The sequence below is a fragment of the Cetorhinus maximus genome, chromosome 13, assembly GCF_964194155.1.
Source record: "Cetorhinus maximus chromosome 13, sCetMax3.hap1.1, whole genome shotgun sequence".
Classification (NCBI taxonomy): domain Eukaryota; kingdom Metazoa; phylum Chordata; class Chondrichthyes; order Lamniformes; family Cetorhinidae; genus Cetorhinus; species Cetorhinus maximus.
Window position 1 is genome coordinate 72,687,366 of NC_135891.1, and position 21,787 is coordinate 72,709,152.

Below are 21,787 nucleotides of genomic sequence, written 5' to 3' on the forward strand. Positions count from 1 at the left end.
GCTCTCTGACAGGGTTTGGTGTTGCAAGTGCAGTTCAAGGGCAATTCGGGATGGGCAACAAATGCTGGCCTCTCCCCCACTTCCCCTGTCCCCCGCGGACACCTCTCCCCACCCTCCCCCCGCGGACACCTCTCCCACCCCCCCCACCCCCCGCGGACACCTCTCCCCCCCTCCCCCCGCGGACACCTCTCCACCCCCTCCCCCCGCGGACACCTCTCCACCCCCTCCCCCCGTGGACACCTCTACCCCCCTCCTCCCGCGGACACCTCTCCCCCTCCCCCCACGGACAACCCCCCCTCCCCCCGTGAACAACCCCCCCACTCCCCCACGAACATCCCCCCTCCCCCGTGAACAACACCCCTTTCCCCCCGCGAACAACACCCCTCCACCCGCGAACAACCCCCTCCCTTCGCGAACAACCCCCCCTCCCCCCGCGAACAACCCCCCCACTCCCCCGCCAACATCCCCCCTCCCCCGTGAACAACACCCCCCTCCCCCCGCGAACAACACCCCTCCCCCCGCGAACAACCCCCCTCCCCCCACGAACAACCCCCTCCACCCGCGAACAACCCCCCTCCCTTCGCGAACAACCCCCCCCTCCCCCCGTGAACAACCTCCCCCCCCCCCGCACAACCTCCCCCCCCGCACAACCTCCCCTCCCACGAACAAACTCCGCGGCCCCCCCACCTTCCGCGGACACCCTCTCCCTCCCACCCTCTCCCCGCAGACAACCTCCCCCCACCGACCCTCTCCCCGCAGACAACCTTCCCCCCCCACCCTCTCCCCGCAGACAACCTCCCCCCCCCACCCTCTCCCCGCAGACAACCTCCCCCCCCCACCCTCTCCCCGCAGACAACCTCCCCCCCCACCCTCTTCCTGCAGACAACCTCCCCATCGCACCCTCTCCCCGCAGACAACCTCCCCCCCCCACCCTCTCCCCGCAGACAACCTCCCCCCCACCCTCTCCCCGCAGACAACCTCCCCCCCCACCCTCTCCCCGCAGACAACCTCCCCCCCCACCCTCTCCCCGCAGACAACCTCCCCCCCACCCTCTCCCCGCAGACAACCTCCCCCCCCACCCTCTCCCCGCAGACAACCTCCCCCCCCCACCCTCTCCCCGCAGACAACCTCCCCATCGCACCCTCTCCCCGCAGACAACCTCCCCCCCCACCCTCTCCCCGCAGACAACCTCCCCCCCCACCCTCTCCCCGCAGACAACCTCCCCATCGCACCCTCTCCCCGCAGACAACCTCCCCCCTCACCCTCTCCCCGCAGACAACCTCCCCTCTCACCCTCTCCCCGCAGACAACCTCTCCCCCCCACACTCCCCCGCGGACACCCTCTCCCCCCACCCCCTGCAGACACCCTCTCCCCCCACCCTTGCGGACACCCTCTCCCCCCACCGCTCGCGGACATCCCCTCCCCCCACGCACTCCTCTTTCCCCCCCTCCCCCCCGCAGACATCTCTCTCTCCCCCCACGGACAACCTCCCCCCCCCGCGGACAACCTCTCCACCCCCTTCGTCCCCACTGACACCCTCTCCCCCCCACCCCCCACGGACACCCTCTACCCCTCCTCCCCCCCACAGACACCTCTTTCCCCCCTCCCCCGCAGACACCTCTTCCCCCGCGGACACTTCTGTCCCCCCCACGGACACCTCTACCCTCCTCCCCCACCCCTTACAGACACCTCTCCCCCCTCCCCCGCAGACACCTCTTCCCGCGGACACCTCTCCCCCCACCTCCCCCCACGGACACCTCTCCCCTTGACCTCAGGCACCAAGCAGCTCTGGTGAACGGAAGTGTCGATGTTGTTTTCAAGACCAGGTAAGTAGGTATTTATTTCTTGTAATTTCTGCAGGGCAGCACTTTCCGACGCTAATCGGAGGTTACAGCCCATTATGTTATTCTGTAAAGAAGGGTGAGTGTGTGTGTTTTAATTAAGCTAGACAAGAGTTAGTTGGAGTCATGTTGTCTGCATGTTTGGAAACATGAAAAGGATAAAGGTGTTAAGTTTGAGGTACAAGTAAATAGGTTAAACGTAATATTTGCATTTTTAGATAAGTTGAGAGGTTGTTTCAATATCAAAGGGGAGTCAGAGGTGATGAGAAAATGTTTGCATCTTGTAGGAGTCCATAGGTAAATAGTAGTGGGGATAGATTTCTAATTTACCCAAAAGCAAAGACAAGATGGAAACATGAACGATCTTATATTTGGAATGGTTTGAGTTTCAAAGGGGTGTGAGAACAATGGGACTGAGATGAAAGGGGAAAAAGGTATCTTAGAGTTACTGTGGGTAGCTGGTTTTTAGCTATTGAGCTCAATAGCTGTTGAGCCATTAAGCTGGAGAAAGTTGAAGCTGTTTGAGCTGTTGAGAAGTCTTGGGCTACAGCAAGCAGTTTTATTCTGAAGTGAATTCCACGGCAAAGTGGAAGTGGGTAAAGGTCATGTGATACACCTTTATTGAAACTACAGCTGTTTGCCTTGTTTGATATTACTGGATATTTAAACATCTATAAGAGAGTGTTGCCTGGAAGGTGTTTACTTGTGGGTTTGACCAAGTAGAGAGTTTTGGGGGAATGTTTTGTATGACTAGCCTTAATTGTGTAACTGTAATCTTGTGTGCTTAAGTGTTCTTTTATTTTTGTTAATAAAACTTTTACTTTTAATTTTTGAAATTCCGAAAGTGTTACCGGACCTCTTACTGCTGAGGTCAATATGTCGTCTTTTCGTTATTAGAATACAAAAAAGTTTCCCTCTGGGATTTGGTTTGTGCAGCAATTAACTGTGGTCATTACAAATCTGGGGGCTGTTTGCGGGATTATTAAAATTCCTTGATTGGGTTGGAGTTTGTGTATTCTGTCAGGAACTACTTCACCACAAGTTTTTGGAAACACAAACTTTACTGCTTACTTAGATGCAGCGAATCCTTGTAGAATCAGATTAGTCCCTGGCCTGGACTATTTCCTGGGCCCATTGGACATAAGTTAAATGAAGAACCCAGTAGGGTGTCTGATTTTAAGTTTGTCTTTTCCTTGATGTAGAAGCCCAAATATTGATAATGTTGAAACTGAATGAACCATTAAGGCAAAAATACTGTCTCACTCCATCACAATAATACCAATCTAATAATCCACCTTTCAATGGGTTCCTTAACAGTTTGACGAACAATAATTATCAACAACTAACACATATGGCCAAAAATCCCTGTCCTCCAGCAAAGATAATCCTTTCATTGGGCAGTGTCCTCCACCCAACCATCTCCAACTGCTTCATCAATGACCTTCCTTCCATCATAAGGTCAGAACTGGGGATGTTCGCTGATGATTGCACAATGTTCAGCACCTTTCGCGATTCCTCAGACACTGAAGCAGTCCATGTTCAAATACAGCATGACCTGGACAATATCCAGGCTTGGGCTGACAAGTGGCAAGTAACATTCGCACCACACAAGTGTCAGGCAATGACCATCTCCAACAAGAGAGACCATCACCCCTTTACATTCAATGGCATTACCATCACTGAATCCCCCACTATCAACATCCTGGGGGTTACCATTGCCCAGAAACTGAATTGGACTAGCCATATAAATACTGTGGCTACAAGAGCAGGTCAGAGACTTGGAATTCCGTGGCAAGCAACTCACCTCCTGACTCCCCAAAGCCTGTCCACCATCTACAAGGCACAAGTCAGGAGTGTGATGGAATACTCCCCACTTGCCTGGATAAGTGCTGCTCCAGCAATACTCAAGAAGCTTGACACCGTCCAGGACAAAGCAGCCCGCTTGTGATTGGCACCACATCCACAAACATTGACTCCATCCACCACTGATGCACAGTGACAGCAGTGTGTACTGCCCATAAGATGCATTGCAGCAACTCAACAAGGCTCCTTCGACAGCACCTTCCAAACCCACAATCTCTACCATCTAGGACAAGGGCAGCAGATGCAGAAGAACACCACTTCTTGGAAGTTCCCCTCCAAGCCACACACCACCCTGACTTGGAAATATATCACCGTTCCTTCACTGTCATTGGGTCAAAATCCTGGAACTCCCTTCCCTACACCACATGGACTGCAGCGATTCAAGAAGGCAGCTCACCATCACCTTCTCAAGGGCAATTTGGGATGGGCAATAAAAGCTGGCCCATCCAGAGATGCCCACATCCCATGAATGAACACAAAGAAGTTTATTCAGTTTACTTGCAAACTGGGTGTTGTAACATAATAAAGGACTGTCTCTCTTTTGACTCAAGCAATCAAGCATACAGAAATATGTGTTTCTGACATGAGCCACACAGCACTGAACCTCAGGCAAATCATTTACAAATAAAATGATTTAGTTGAGGCATAAGAGTTCCTGAACAGCACATTACCTAAATAAATAAATGGGAATTAGTCTAGAAAAGCGACATGCTTTTAGAAAGTAACTTTCAGTAGTTTGGCCCATAACATCAGTTTCTTCTGCCACATCCAACACAACTACCCTCACTCCCTTCCACCTGCAAGGAACCTCCTCCTAGCTCTCTCACTATCAATAGACAGTTGGAGACTCCCTTCAGTGTCTCTGGACTTGGAAGAATTGATTTTACATTCCTAGTTTAAAAAGAAGTATAAAGTCAAAGTAAGTACTGATTAGGTGACTCAAGCTTAGGCTTTAAAAGGCATAAAGGTTTCGGGATGAATGGGGAGGGGGATCAGTGGCAGGAGTTTTACTGCTTGGGTCCTGGGAAATGAGGGGATTGGAATAGACACAATCTCTATTTGAACACAGTGAGTATACAGGGTGGGAGAGTGTACAGGACAATATGAGACTAAGAGAAATAAAAGCCAAGAGACTATAATATCAATAAAATGCAGTAAGGTTGCAGTAGGAGACGGATCTATAGAGGGATGGATTAGTAGCAGGAGGAGCTGAACCCAAGTCCAGGCTCCTGACACCAAGGGTAACATCCAACTGCTCGACTGCGGTTTAAATGTCGGCTAAACTCCAATCGCTTTCAAAGGGCGGATCCCTTTAACAGCAGGCCGATGACGTCATCCGGGCTGGGTCACAAAGAGTCACATGACGGCGGCGCCGCCTGTGGTCAGAGCGGGGACAGCCACCCGGGCTGCCGGGGAACTCCAGCACCACCCCATGGCCACACCGTGAATGGCAGCAGCTTCCCAGAGCCTGGACGAGGGGCGCCCGGCGCCACTGCCAGAGGCTCGGGCAGTCCCGGCTAATCGGTACACAGGCTTCAAAGGCCAAATCCAGCAGGTCCTAGGCTGGAAGAAAGGAACAAAGCAACAGGCAACAGCAGGAGAATCACGGTCAGAGCAGGGCACCCAGTCCGGCCTTGGTAAGGGTGTTGGGTCAGAGCAGGACACCCAGTCCGGCCTTGGTAAGGGTGTTGGGTCAGAGCAGGACACCCAGTCCGGCCTTGGTAAGGGTGTTGGGTCAGAACAGGGCACCCAATCTGCCCTTGGTAAGGGCGTTGGGTCAGAACAGGGCACCCAATCTGCCCTTGGTAAGGGCGTTGGGTCAGAACAGGGCACCCAATCTGCCCTTGGTAAGGGTGTTGGGTCAGAGCAGGGCACCCAATCTGCCCTTGGTAAGGTTGTTGGATCAGAACAGGGCACCCAATCTGCCCTTGGTAAGGGTGTTGGGTCAGAGCAGGGCACCCAGTTTGTCCTTGGTAAGGGTGCTGGGTCAGAACAGGGCACCCGGTCTGTCCTTGGTAAGGGTGTTGGGTCAGAGCAGGACACCCAATCTGTCCTGGGTGAGATGAGATTAGATCAGTCTAATGTCCCAGGTAATGTCACTGGCTTACAGCAGGGCACCCGGTCCATTCTGTTTAAGACTGGGTTACAACAGGCCACCCAACCTGTCCCAGTTAGGGGTGCTGGGCTTGAGAAGGGTATTCAACTTTCCCTGGGTAAAACTCCAAGATCAGAGATGAGCAGTCAGCCAGTGACCACTGGTGATTCAAAGTCTGAACAAAAAGTTCAACCAATGATTTTGAATTTTGATTCAGAACCAATATATCAGCAGGGTTCAGATTCCAGATCAAAAAAGACAACTCCTGATCTGGATTGGAGCAACAGATCAAAGCAGGGTAGCCAGTTTATAATGGGAGAGGGAGCTGGATTTGAGCAGGGCACCCAGTTTGTAATGGGCGAGGGTGCTCATTCAGGGTGCATCACCCAGTCTGCCCTCACTAAAGGTACTGTATCAGAACAAAGCAGTCAATTTGTACTGGAGCAGGCTGTTAGGTCAGAGAAGGGCACCCAGCCATTTGGTAGTTGCAGTTCAGGATCAGAACAGCTGATTCAGTTTGTTGCTGGTGATCTGAAATCAGAAAAATACATTCAATCTGTCCTGGGTAAGGGCAGAGGGTCTGAGCAGAGGGTCCAGCCTGTCCTGGGTGAGACTAGAGGGTCTGAGCAGAGGGTCCAGCCTGTCCTGAGTGAGGGCAGATGGTCTGAGCAGAGGGTCCAGCCTGTCCTGGGTGAGGGCAGAGGGTCTGAGCAGCAGGTCCAGCTGGTGATGGGTCTGACTCTGGCACCCAATCCAAGGACTGAGAACGTTGTGGATTTGAAGCTGGAGTCAGATGAAGAGGCGCGGCCAGTTGTAGGGACAGAGTCTCAATCAGTACAACACATACAGTCAGCTGTTGATCGAGGCACACGGTCCAAGCAGCGGATCAGGCCAGCTGTACTTCAGGATGTGAGATCAACACAGCGCATGCAATCTCTCCTGGCCTGGGAGGAGAGGTCAGAACAGTGCATTCATCTCCCTTTGGGTGTGAACAGGATCAACAAGCAGCAGAAGGAGCCTCTCAAATGCCAGGATGTAGAATTAGAGCCTTGGGTGCAGCCTGCACTCACTGAGAACGCAGGGCTAGAACGACAAATCTTCATTAGTCTCACTCGAAACCTGAGCTACATCTCGGGCCTGTATGATACCGTCCACCTGGCTGATGGGTTTGGCCCACTGCATGACCAGCACCGGTCACCAGATGGAGCGCACCTTGGTGACCGGTGCTTGAAAGGGGACTTGCCACCACGGCCAGCTGTGCGGAAGCGGGCAAAATCCTGCCCAGGTTCCCCAACAGAAAGACGGATGCATAGCAGTAGCACGAGGAGAAACAGAGTGAGATTTGCTGATGCACTAGGCTTAGAGTTAACTGAAGTTCGAAGCTTTGACTCAGCAGAAGAGCCAACTGTACCTGAACATGTATTCGCTAACCTTAGTAATAGGGAGCCTATTGGACAGCTCATGTGGGTGCAGAGTTTTAAAAAGGAATTTATCAATCCCAAGGAAGATGTAAATTTTGATGAGCGATTGAACAGGCAGAAGGTGTGCCTGGAGGCAGTGACAGAGTCAGAATTGGTTATCAGTGGCACCATCCTGGTCATAAACCTGGCATACCAGAAGGAGGTGACAGTCCGTTACACCAGTAGTGATTGGAAATTTTTCACTGATGTCCCAGCCTTATTTGAAATCAGCAATGAAAACAAAACTGACCGCTTCACCTTCACACTGAATCTATCAATTCACCATGTGAAGCCAGGCTCCTGTATCCAGTTTGCTATCAAGTACACAGTCAATGGAATGGAATTCTGGGACAACAATGACAGTAAGAATTATATGATGACCTATCAGTCTTTTCAGATCACAGTCCCCAACAACAATGACAACAGCTTGGTTATTTTCAACTGACCATCACCGCTTGAGAAAACTGAGGTGAAGGAGGAGTACATCAGGAAAAGGCCAGCAGCCTGTAGGAAGATCATCCCCAGCTGGGCAACAGTACACAAGGCAGCAAGAGACTGGGACAGGCAGAATTCACTTAGGAATCAAGAGGACTGTCATGTGAGTTAATCAAATGGCCCAAGATTTCATCCCATCCTGGAACAACCCAATCAACTCAACAAAAAGAACAAATCAAGGTCTACCTGCTGAAATTGGCTAGGATCTTGTGACAGCAGCAGAACGTGGGTCAGCCCCAGTTCCTGCAGGAAGTGTGGCCACATTCAAGTTGATGATTGGCGTTGTTGATTCAGTTAACACCCAGCAATATTTGGTTACAGGATAAGTATGTGCAGTCTCACACAGTGACCTCGGTACTGCCATCAATACATATTCCATTCTGCACCTTAAGGAATGGCCCTGATCTCAGGAAGGATGGTAGAAGCTGTTCTGTGCATCTGTCAAGAGAAGTTCTGCAGACTTTGTTAATGTTTGGGCAAGCTGTTAGAATGAATTCTGAACTATGGCATGCTCTGACCTTGGACTGATGATTAAACTGTTAATTGACATTCAGGGCTGTCACAATCATTATCATACAGGAACTATGTGTGAGACAGTGTTTCAGGGTTCTATATCTGGACTGATATGTAAATATATCCTATTTTTGATACGCCATTTCCACCAGCCTGACATTGGGTGAGGAATTCTCCATGTGCCTAATGCACAATCCCATTTGCCAGGATCTTTGCTGCACACACACATGTTCGTCACCAGCTACTAGACACTGGGAAACTGGGGTGCTTTGTATATTATACACATATACTTTTTCAAATTAAATAAGTTATTTGCAGCTTCAAAAAGTGTTGCAACCTGGCAGGAATCCTGTTACACATGGACATTTTATTGTATTGTATTGCAGTATTTTATAGACAATGCAGTATTAAGCAATCTGATAAAATCAATATTTGAACTACAAATGAATTGGAAGGGGATTTATGAGCAGGTAAGTAAATAACATCTTCTGAAACATGTCAGCAGCAATGTTAAAAAGTTAAATGATTAAATTGTTTGTAAACATGGGAACCTAGTTGGGAATGGCATTAAACACTGGGACACAGAAACATGGGCCTGAATTTTTTGCTCGTTGGGCGCGCGCTATCAGCGGGCCCAGCAGCGAATAGGAAACGGGCCCCTGACTCTGATTCCATGCTGTCTGCCCAATTAAGGGCCAGCCAGCGTGAAGGCAGACTGCTGCCCCAGGGAGCTGTAGACCTCCTCAGGATGAGCAAAACAACAAAAATGCTGCAAAATATCTCCATGCAGAACAATCAAGCACCTGAAAGCACACCTCATAAAAACCAGCCCCCACATATCTCTCTTTATTTCCCCACGGAAATTTCATCCCATCCTGGATCGAGGTTTGAGCAAAAATGTAAAGGCCGCCTGGCCGATTGGCCCGTCCGCCAACTGTAAAAGTGAACAGGCCATGGAAAATCGCTTTCAATTGCCTCCTTAATGGGATTAATTGCCTGCTTAATTGTCAGCGTGAGCACTTCCAACCGTTACACGCGCCCGCCAACCTGTAGATGGCTCGCCCAACGTCATTTGGTGCTATTTTATGTCCGTTCGGGTCAGGCGCATGCCTGCCTGCGAGGCATAAAATTCTGCCCATATAGACAGAACACATGGTCCCAGGCCACAGTAAGCCTGCTGAGTTCGGTAATTTTAGCACATGCAGTATTTGGTTGGTTGCAGTTTGGCTCAATGGCAGCACTCTCACCTCTGAGGCAGAAGGATGTGGATCAAGGACCTCAGCACATCATCTAGGCTGAAAGTTCCATGCAGTACTGAGGGAATACTGCACTGTTATGGGTACCATAGTTCAGACAGGATGTTAAACTAAGGCCTGGATGACCTACTCAGGGGGATGTTGCCATCACTATTTAAGAACATAACTAGAAGTAGTGGACCAATCAGCCCCTTGAGCCTGCTGCCCCATTTACTAGGATGATAGCTGCTCCATTGCCTTAGTTTATTTTCTACAGTAAAAAAGTGACTACACTTCAAAAGGATTTTGTTAGCTGTAGAGTGCTTGGAGACAGCCAGTGGTTGTGAAAGTTGCTATATTTCTTATTTCTTAAATTCACTTTCTCGCCTGCTCCCCATACTCCTTGATTCTCTGAGAAACCAAAAATCTGTCTGTTCCAGCCTTAGACATATTCAATGATGGAGCATCCACAACCCTCTGGAGTAGATCATTCCAAAGATTCACAGCCCTTTGGGTGAAATAATTTCTCCTAATTTCAGTCCTAAATGATTGGCCCCTTATCCTGAAACTTTTGTTTTATTCGTTCTTAGGATGTGGGTTTCGCTGGTTGGGCCAGCATTTATTGCCCATCCCTAATTGCCCTTGAGAAGGTGGTGGTGAGCTGCCCTCTTGAACCGCTAGTCCATGTGGTGTAGGTACACCCACAGTGCTGTTAGGAAGGGAGTTCCAGGATTTTGACCCTGCGACAGTGAAGGAACGGCGATATATTTCCAAGTAGAGATGGTGAGTGGCTTGGAGGGGAACTTCCAGGTGGTGATGTTCCCATCTATCTGCTGCCCTTGTCCTTCTAGATGGTAGCAGTCGTGGATTTGGAAGGTGCTGTCTAAGGAGCCTTGGTGAATTCCTGCAGTGCATCTTGTAGATGGTACACACTGCTGCTACTGTGCGTCGGTGGTGGGTGGAGTGAATGTTTGTGGATGTGGTGCCAATCAAGCAGCTGCTTTGTCCTGGATGGCATCAAGCTTCTGTTGTGGGAGCTGCACTCATCCTGGGAAGCAGAGAGTATTCATCACACTCCTGATTTGTGACTTGTAGATGGTGGACAGGCTTTGGGGAGTCAGGAGGCAAGTTACTCGCTGTAGGATTCCTAGCCTCTTGTAGCCACAGTATTTATATGTCGAGTCCAGTTCAGTTTATGGTCAATGGTAACCCCCAGGATGTTGATAGTGGGGGATTCAGCGATGGTAATGCCATTGAATGTCAAGGGGCGGTGGTTAGATTCTCTCTTGTTGGAGATGGTCATTGCCTGGCACTTGTGTGGCGTGAATGTTACTTGCCACATGTCAGCCCAAACCTGGATATTGTCCAGGTCTTGCTGCATTTGGACATGGACTGCTTTAGTATCTGAGCATTCACAAATGGTGCTGAACATTGTGCAATCATCAGCAAACATCCCCACTTCTGACCTTATGATGGAAGGAAGGTCATCGATGAAACAGCTGAAGGTGGTTGGGCCGAGGACACTACCCTGAGGAACTCCTGCAGTGATGTCCTGGAGCTGAGATGATTGACCTTCAACAACCACAACCATCTTCCTTTGTGCTGGGTGTGACTCCAACCAGTAGAGAGTTTTCCCCCTGATTCCCATTGATTCCCAGTTTTGCTAGGGCTCCTTGATGCCACACTCGGTCAAATGCTGCCTTGATGTCAAGGGCAGTCACTCTCACCTCACCTCGGGAGTTCAGCTCTTTTGTCCATGTTTGAACCAAGGCTGTAATGAGATCAGGAGCTGAGTGGCCCTGGCGGAACCCAAACTGGGCGTCAGTGAGTAGGTTATTGCTCAGCAAGTGCCGCTTGATAGCACTGTTGATGACTCCTTGCATCACTTTACTGATGATGAATAGAAGACTGATGGGGTGGTAATTGGCCAGTTGGATTTGTCCTCATTTTTGTGTAGAGGACATACCTGGGCAATTTTCCACATTGCTGGGTAGATACCAGTGCTGTAGCTGTACTGGAACAGCTTGGCTAGGCCTAGGCGCAAAAAGTTCTGGAGCACAAGTGTTCAGTACTATTGCTGGAATATTGTAAGGGCCCAGAGCCTTTGCAGTGTCCAGTGCCTTCAGCCTTTTCTTGGTATCACATGGAGTGAATCAAATTGGCTGAAGTCTGGCATCTGTGATGCTGGGGACCTCTGAAGGAGGCCAAGATGGATCATCCATCGACACTTATGGCTGAAGATTGTTGTAAATGCTTCAGCCTTATCTAACGCACTGATGTGCTGGGCTCCCCCATCATTGAGGATGGGGATATTTGTGGAGTCTCCTCCTCCAGTGAGTGTTTACTTGTCCACCACCATTCATGACTGGATGTGGCAGGACTGCAGGGCTTAGATCTGACCAGTTGGTTGTGTGATTGCTTATCTCTGTCTATCACTTGCTGCTTATTGCTGCGTGTCAATCGGGACAGGTCACTGAATGTGGATCGGGACAGATCACTGAATGTGGATCGGGACAGGTCACTGAATGTGGATCCGGCCAGGTCACTGAATGTAGATCGGGACAGGTCACTGAATGTGGATCGGGCCAGGTCACTACGTGTGGATCGGGACAGGTCACTGCGTGTGGATCGGGACAGGTCACTGCGTGTGGATCGGGACAAGTCACTGCGTGTGGATCGGGACAAGTCACTGCGTGTGGATCGGGACAGGTCACTGCATGTGGATCGGGACAGGTCACTGAATGTGGATCGGGACAGGTCACTGCGTGTGGATCGGGCCAGGTCACTGAATGCGGATCGGGCCAGGTCACTGCGTGTGGATCGGGCCAGGTCACTGCGTGTGGATCGGGCCAGGTCACTGAATGTGGATCGGGCCAGGTCACTGAATGTGGATCGGGCCAGGTCACTGCGTGTGGATCGGGCCAGGTCACTGAATGTGGATCGGGCCAGGTCACTGAATGTGGATCGGGACAGGTCACTGCGTGTGGATCGGGACAGGTCACTGCGTGTGGATTGGGACAGGTCACTGAATGTGGATCGGGCCAGGTCACTGAATGTGGATCGGGACAGGTCACTGCATGTGGATTGGGACAGGTCACTGAATGTGGATTGGGACAGGTCACTACGTGTGGAAGTGGGGCAGGTCATTGTGTGTGGATCGGGACAGGTCACTGAATGTGGATCGGGACAGGTCACTGCGTGTGGATCGGGCCAGGTCACTGAATGCGGATCGGGCCAGGTCACTGCGTGTGGATCGGGACAGGTCACTGAATGTGGATCGGGCCAGGTCACTGAATGTGGATCGGGCCAGGTCACTGCGTGTGGATCAGGCCAGGTCACTGAATGTGGATCGGGCCAGGTCACTGAATGTGGATCGGGACAGGTCACTGCGTGTGGATCGGGACAGGTCACTGCGTGTGGATCGGGACAGGTCACTGAATGTGGATCGGGACAGGTCACTGAATGTGGATCGGGACAGGTCACTACGTGTGGATCGGGACAGGTCATTGCGTGTCAATTGGGACAGGTCACTTCGTGGCGATCGGGTCAGGTCACTGCATTTCAATCGGGAAAGGTCACTGCGTGTGGATCGGGAAATGTCATTGCGTATGGATTGGGACAGTTCACTGTATGTGGATCGGGACAGGTTACTGCGTGTGGATCTGAACAGGTCACTACGTGTGGAGTGGGACAGGTCATGGCCTTTTGTGCAGGACAGGTCATGGCCTGTAGAGCGGGACAGGTCATGGGCTGTGTAATGGGACAAGTCACTGCGTGTCGATCGGGACATGTCACTACGTGTCGATCGGGACAGGTCACTGCCTGTCGATCAGGACAGGTCACTGCGTGTCAATCGGGACAGGTCATGGCCTATGGAACAGGACAGGTCACTGCGTGTGGATTGGGACAGGTCACTGTGTGTGGATCGGGACAGGTCACTGCGTGTCAATCGCGATGGGTCACTGCGTGAGAATCTGGACAGGTCACTGCGTGTGGATCCGGACAGGTCACTACGTGAGGAGCGGGACAGGTCATGGCCTGTTGAACGGGACAGGTCACTGCGTGCGGATCGGGACATGTCACTGCATGTCGATCGGCACAAGTCACTGCGTGTGGAAGTGGACAGGTCACTGCGTTAGGATTGGGAAACGTCACTGCACGTGGATCGGGACAGGTCACTGCATGTTGATTGGGAAAAGTGACGGCGTGTGGATCGGGGCAGGTAACTGTGTGTGGAATGGGGCAGATCACTGCGTGTGGATCGGGACAGGTTATTGCGTGTCAGTTGGGACAGGTCACTTTGTGACGATCTGGTCAGTTCACTGCATGTCGATTGCGACAGGTCACTACGTGTGGATCTGAAAAAGGTCACTGGATGTGGATCGGAACAGGTCAGTGTGTGTTAATTTGGACAGGTCACTACGTGTGTAGTGGGACAGGTCCTGGCCTGTGGAACGGAACAGGGGCAGGTCACTGCGTGTCGATTGGGACAGGTCACTGCGTGTCGATTGGGACAGGTCACTGCGTGTCGATTGGGACAGGTCACTGTGTGTGGATAGGCATAGGTCACTGCGTGCAGATCTGGACAGGTCACTGCGTGTGTAGTGGTACAGTCCACTATGTGTTGAACAGGACAGGTCACTGCGTGTAGATCGGGACAGGTCACTGCGTGTGCAGTGGGATAGTTCACTGCGTGTGGATCGGGACAGGTAATTGCGTGTCAATCTGGACAGGTCACTTCGTGGCCATCGGGTCAGGTCACAGCGTGTGGATAGGGGCAGGTCACTGCGTGTCGATTGGGACAGGTCACTGCGTGTCGATTGGGACAGGTCACTGCGTGCAGATCTGGACAGGTCACTGTGTGTGGATAGGCATAGGTCACTGCGTGCAGATCTGGACAGGTCACTGCGTGTGTAGTGGTACAGTCCACTATGTGTTGAACAGGACAGGTCACTGCATGTGGATCGGGACAGGTTACTGCGTGTGTATCGGGACAGGTCACTACGTGTGTATCGGGTCAGGTCACTGAGTTTCGATCAGGAAAGGTCACTGCGAGTGGATCGGGACAGGTCACTACGTGTGTATCGGGACAGGTCACTGGGTGTGGATCGGGACAGGTGACTGCGTGTGTATCGGGACAGGTCACTGGGTGTGGATTGGGACAGGTTACTGGGTGTGGATCGGGACAGGTTATTGCGTGTGGATCGGGACAGGTCACTGGGTGTAGATCGGGACAGGTGACTGCATGTGGATCGGGACAGGTTACTGCGTGTGTATCGGGACAGGTCACTGGGTGTGGATCGGGACAGGTGACTGCATGTGGATCGGGACAGGTTACTGCGTGTGTATAGGGACAGGTTACTGGGTGTGGATCGGGACAGGTGACTGCATGTGGATCGGGACAGGTTACTGCGTGTGTATCGGGACAGGTTACTGCGTGTGTATCGGGACAGGTCACTGGGTGTGGATCGGGACAGGTGACTGCATGTGGATCGGGACAGGTTACTGCGTGTGTATCGGGACAGGTCACTGGGTGTGGATCGGGACAGGTGACTGCATGTGGATCGGGACAGGTTACTGCGTGTGTATAGGGACAGGTTACTGGGTGTGGATCGGGACAGGTGACTGCATGTGGATCGGGACAGGTTACTGCGTGTGTATCGGGACAGGTTACTGCGTGTGTATCGGGACAGGTCACTGGGTGTGGATCGGGACAGGTGACTGCATGTGGATCGGGACAGGTTACTGCGTGTGTATCGGGACAGGTCACTGGGTGTGGATCGGGACAGGTGACTGCATGTGGATCGGGACAGGTTACTGCGTGTGGATCGGGACAGGTCACTACGTGTGGAGCGGGACAAGTCATGGCCTGTGGAATCGGGCAGGTCACTGCGTGTGGATAGGGACAGGTCACTGCATGTAGATCTGGACTGGTCACTGTGTGACGATCGGGACAGGTCATTGCGTGTGGATCGGGACACGTCATTGCGTTTGGATCGGGACATGTCACTTCCTGTGGATTGGGACAGGTCACTGCGTGTGGATCGGAACATGCCACTGCGTGTGGATCGGGACAGGTCACTGCGTGTGGATCAGGACAGGTCATTGCGTGTGGATACAGAAATGTCACTGCATATCGATCGGGCCGTTTCACTGTGCGTGGATCGGGACAGGTCACTGCGCGTGGATAGGGACAGGTCACTGCGTGTGGATAGGGACAGGTCACTGCCTGTCGATCGGGACAGTTCACTGCGCGTGGATAGGGACAGGTCACTGCGTGTAGATCTGGACAGGTCACTGCGTGTGGATCGGGACAGGTCACTGCGTGTAGATCTGGACAGGTCACTGCGTGTGGATCTGGACAGGTCACTGCGTGTGGATCGGGACAGGTCACTGCGTGTGGATTTGGACAGGTCACTGCGTGTGGATCGGGACAGTTCACTTTGTGTTGAACAGGACAGGTCACTGTGTATGGATTGGGACAGGTCAATCGGGGCAGGTCACTGCGTGTGGATCGGGACAGGTCACTACATGTGTATCAGGACTGGTCACTGCATGTGGATCCGGACAGGTCACTACGTGAGGAGCGGGACAGGTCATGGCCTGTGGAACGGGACAGGTCACTGCGTGTGGATCGGGACAGGTCACTGCGTGTGGATCGGGACAGGTTACTGCGTGTGGATCAGGACAGGTCACGACGTGTGGAGCAGGACAGGTCACTGCATGTGGATAGGGACAGGTCACTGTGTGTTGATCTGGATATGTCACTTTCTGTGGATTGGGACAGGTCGCCGCGTGTGGATCGGGACAGGTTACTGCGTGTCGATCGGGACACGGCACTGCCTGTGGATTGGGACAGGTCGCCGCGTGTGGAATGGGGCAGGTCACTTCGTGGCCATTGGGTCAGCTTACTGCGTGTGGATAGGGACACGTCCCTGCGTGTCGATCGGGACAGGTCACTGTGTGTGGATAGGGATAATTCACTGCGTGTGGATCGAGACAGGTCAGTGTGTGTGGATAGGCACAGGTCACTGCGTGTAGATCTGGACAGGTCACTGCGTGTGGATCGGGACGGTTCACTACGTTTTGAACAGGACAGGTCACTGCGTGTGGATCGGGACAGGTCATTGCGTGTCAATCGGGACAGGTCACTTCGTGGTGATCGGGTCAGGTCACTGAATGTCGATCGGGACATTTCACTGCGTGTGGATAGGGACAGGTCACTATGTGTGGATCGGGACAGGTCACTGCGTGTGGATCGGGACAGGTGACTACGTGAGGTGCGGGACAGGTCATGGCCTGTGGAACTAGACAGGTCACTGCATGTGGATCGTGTGTAGACTCAGCACTGTCATGATTTACAATGTTTGGCTCAGCACTGGACTGATTTACAGTGTATAGACTCAGCACTGTCCTGATTCACATTGTGTCATACTGAGCATTGACTTGATTTATAGTGTGTCACACTAAGCACTGTCCTGATTGACATGTGTCACACTGAGCACTGTCCTGATTGTTGAATGTCAGACTCAGCCTGTCCTCATTTACAGTGTGTAACACTGAGCACTGTGTTTATTTACAGTGTGTCAGGCACAGCACAGTCCTGATTCACAGCGTGTCACTTTGGGCACTGTCTTGATTTACATTGTGTCACACTGAGCACTGTCCTGATTTACAGTCTGTCACACTGAGCATTCTTCTGATTTACAGTGTGTTACACTGAGCACTGTTTATTTACAATGTGTGAGTCTCAGCACTGTCCTGATTTAGAGTATGCAGACTCAGCACTACTGTGATTCACTGCGAGTCACACTGAGCACTGTTACTATTTACAGTGTGTCAGACTCAGCACTGTCCTGATTCACATTGTATCACACTGAGCACTATTCTCATTGACGTGTGTCACACTCAGCACTGTGTATATTTACGAACTGTCAGACACAACAGTGTCCTGATTTACAGTGTATGGACTCAGCACTGTTCTGATTCACATTGTGTCACACTGAGCATTGTCTTGATTTATAGTGTGTCACACTAAGCACTGTCCTGATTGATGTGTGTCACACTGAGCAGTGTCCTGATTGTTGTGTGTCAGACTCGGCCTGTCCTCATTTACAGTGTGTTACACTGAGCACTGTGTTTATTTACAGTGTGTCAGACACAGCACAATCCTGATTCACAGCGTGTCACTTTGGGCACTGTCTTGATTTACATTGTGTCACACTGAGCACTGTCCTGATTTACAGTCTGTCACACTGAGCATTCTTCTGATTTATAGTGTGTTACACTGAGCACTGTTTATTTACAATGTGTGAGTCTCAGCACTCCTGATTTAGAGTATGCAGACTCAGCACTACTGTGATTCACTGCGAGTCACACTGAGCACTGTTATTATTTACAGTGTGTCAGACTCAGCACTGTCCTGATTCACATTGTATCACACTGAGCACTATTCTCATTGACGTGTGTCACACTCAGCACTGTGTATATTTACAAACTGTCAGACACAACACTGTCCTGATTTACAGTGTATGGACTCAGCACTGTTCTGATTCACATTGTGTCACACTGAGCATTGTCTTGATTTGTAGTGTGTCACACTAAGCACTGTCCTGATTGATGTGTGTCACACTGAGCAGTGTCCTGATTGTTGTGTGTCAGACTCGGCCTGTCCTCATTTACAGTGTGTTACACTGAGCACTGTGTTTATTTACAGTGTGTCAGACACAGCACAATCCTGATTCACAGCCTGTCACTTTGGGCACTGTCTTGATTTACATTGTGTCACACTGAGCACTGTCCTGATTTAGTGTGTCACACTGAGCACTGTGATTATTTACAATGTGTCAGACTCAGCACTGCTGTGATTCACTGCCTGTCATGTGACACAAAACCTTTGGAACAATAAACTGACTCAATAAGGGTGGGTGTGTTGTCAGAGACCCGACGACGCATGTTTTGACGTGTCTTCGTTTTATATCGACCCCCCGTTTTTAAGATGTGTACTTGCATGCTTTTCTTTTTAAATTGCGTAGACTATGCACTCTGTTTATTTACAGTGTGTAACACAGAGCACGGTACTGATTCACAGTGTATCACACTGAGCGCTGTTCTGATTTACATGGTGTCATACTGAGCACTGTCCTGTTTTACAGTGTGTCACACTGAGCACTGTCCTGATGAACAGTTTGCCAGTTTGGGCACTGGTCTTATTTAGTGCGTGTCATACTGAGCACTGTCCTGATTTACAATTTGCCACAATCAGCACTATCCTGATTTACAGTGCGTTACACAGTCCACTGTGGTCGTTTACAGTGTGTCACACTGAGCACTGTATTGATTCACAGTGTGTCACACTGAGCACTGTACTCGTTTATATTCTGTCACAGTGAACACGGTGTTTTACAATGTCACGGTGAGCACTATCCCAATTTAAAATGCGTCACACTGAAAACTGTCCTGATTTACAGTGTGTCACACTGAGCACTGTTCTGATTTACAGTGTGTCATACTGAGCACTGTCCTGTTTTACAGTGCATCACACGGAGCACTGTCCTGATCTACAGCGTGCCTGTTTGGGCACTGCTCTGATTTACAGTTTGCCACAGTGAGGGCTGTCCTGATTCACAGTGCATTATTCTGAGTACTGTCCTCATTTACAGTGTGTCACACCGAGGACTGTCCTGGAGGATAGTGTATCACACTGAGCAGTGCGTTGACTTACAGTATGTCACTTTGGGCACTGTCCTTAATTACAGCATGTCACACTGAGCAACTTCTGATTTACAGTATGTCACAATGAGCACTCTTCTCATTGACGTGTGTCACACTCAGCACTGTGTTTATTTACAATCTGTCAGACACAACACTGTCCTGATTTACAGTGTATAAACTCAGCACTGTCCTGATTTACATTGTGTCACACTGAGCATTGTCCTGATTTATAGGGTATCACACCGAGCACTGTCCTGATTGTTGTGTGTCAGACTCAGCCTGTCCTCATTTACAGTGTGTTACACTGAGCACTGTGTTTATTTAAGGTGTGTCGGGCACAGCACAGTCCTGATTCACAGTGTGTCACTTTGAGCACTGTCTTCATTTACATTGTGTCACACTGAGCAATCTTCTGATTTACAGTGTGTCACACTGAGCACTGTGTTTATTTACAATGTTTCAGACTCAGCACTGTCCTGATTTAGAGTGTGCAGACTCAGCACTGCTGTGATTCTCTGCGCGTCACACTGAGCACTGTTTATTTACACTGTGTCACACTGAGCACTGTACTGATTCACAGCGTGTCACACTGAGCACTGTTCCGATTGACGTATGTCACACTAAGCACTGTCCTGATTGACGTGTGTCACACTGAGCACTATCCTGATTTACAGTGTGTTACACTGAGCACTGTGTTTATTTACAGTGTGTCAGGCACAGCACAGTCCTGATTCACAGCGTGTCACTTTGGGCACTGTCTTGATTTACATTGTGTCACACTGAGCACTCTTCTGATTTACAGTGTGTCACACTGAGCACTGTGTTTATTTACAATGTGTCAGACTCAGCACTGTCCTGATTTACAGTGTGTTACACTGAGCACTGTTCTGATTTACATTGTGTCATACTGAGCACTGTCCTGTTTTATAGTGTGTCACACTGAGCACTGTTCTGATGAACAGTGTGCCAGTTTGGGCACTGCTCTTATTTAGAGTGTGTCGCACTGAGTACTATCCTGATTTACAGTGTGCCACACTGAGCACTGTCCTGATTTACAATTTTCCACAATCAGCACTGTCCTGATTTACAGTGTGTTACACTGTCCACTGTGGTCATTTACAGCGTGTCACACTGAGCACTGTACTGATTCACAGTGTGTCACACTGAGTACTGTACTCGTTTATATTCTGTCACAGTGAAGACGGTATTGTTGTACAATGTCACGGTGAGCACTATCCCAATTTACAGTGTGTCACACTGAGAACTGTTCTGATTCACATGTGTTAAACTAATCACTGTCCTGAAAGACTGTGCATCACAATGAGCAGTGCGTTGATTTACAGTATGTCACTTTGGGGACTGCCTTCATTCCAGTGTGTCACACTGAACACTTCTGGTTTACAGTGTGAAGAGTCTTCCGTTTACAGTGTGTCACACTGAGTACCCTTCTGATTGACGTGTGTCACACTGAGCACCGTGTTCATTTACAATGTGTCAGACTGTCCTGATTTAGTGTGTAGACTCAGCACTGCTGTGATTCAGTGTGTCACACTGAGCACTATCCTGATTCACAGTGTGTCACACTGAACACTGTACTGATTTACAATGTGTGACAGTGAGCACGTTACTGATTTTAACTGAGTCACATTGAGCACTGTCCTGATTTATAGTGCATCATACTGAGCACTCTCCTGATTTACAACGTGTCACACTAATTACTGTCCTATTTATGGTGTGTCACACTGAGCACTCTCCTGATTTACAATGTGTCACACTAATCACTGTCCTATTTGCAGTGCTTCACACTGATCACTGTCCTATTTTCAGTATGTCACACTTTGCACTATCCTGATTTACGGTGTGTCACACTGAGCACTGATCTAGAGAGGGTCATTGCTCCCATTTCTTTTTTGACAGAGGCAAGACAGTTCTTTGTGTTTCCTCATTTCCCCTCTAAGGTCACACAGTGGTATTGTTACTTGACTGGTAATCCAGAGACCCAGGGTAATGCTCTGGGGACCTGGTTCCAACTCTCGCCACGACAGATGGTGAAATTTGAATTCAATAAAAATCTCGAATTAAAAGTCTAATGATGACCACAAAGCCTGTGTGATTCACTAATGACCTTTAGGGAAGGAAATCTGCCGTACTTACCTGATCTGGCCTACATGTGACTCCAGACCCACAGCAATGAGGTTGGCTCTGAATAATGCCCTCTGAACAAGGCCAATTAGGGGTGGGTAATAAATGCTGAAATAGCCAGCGACACCCGCATCCATATGAACGAATATTTTTTAAAAATCCTCCCGCCAATCACTTTAAAACTGTGCCCTCTGGTAACTGACCCCTTCACTAGGGGAAAAAGGGCATCCCTGTCTATTCCATCTAGGCCCCTCATAATCTTGTGCACCCCTCAGCTGCCTCAGTTCCAAGGAAAACAACCTTAGCCTACCCAATCTTTCTTCACAGCTGCAATTTTCAAACCCTAATGACATTCTTCTGAATCTCCTCTGCAATTATGCAATTGTGTCCTTCCTGTCATATGGCGACCAGAAATGTACATAAAATTCC

The 21,787-nt window shown here is 50.3% G+C and overlaps 1 protein-coding gene across 1 annotated transcript; it reads left to right on the forward strand.

The window, feature by feature from the left end:
• Nucleotides 1–5,091: 5,091 nt before the first annotated feature.
• On the forward strand, nt 5,092–8,303 carry LOC144688687 (uncharacterized). Its single transcript, XM_078555523.1, has one exon. The coding sequence runs from the start codon at nt 5,152–5,154 to the stop codon at nt 7,702–7,704; it is 2,553 nt and encodes an 850-aa protein (XP_078411649.1). The 5' UTR covers nt 5,092–5,151; the 3' UTR covers nt 7,705–8,303.
• The last annotated feature ends 13,484 nt before the right edge of the window (nt 8,304–21,787 follow it).

What these genes read in the sequence shown, in the direction of transcription:
- LOC144688687 (XM_078555523.1), top strand. Translation starts at nt 5,152, where the DNA reads ATGGCAGCAGCTTCCCAGAGCCTGGACGAGGGGCGCCCGGCGCCACTG.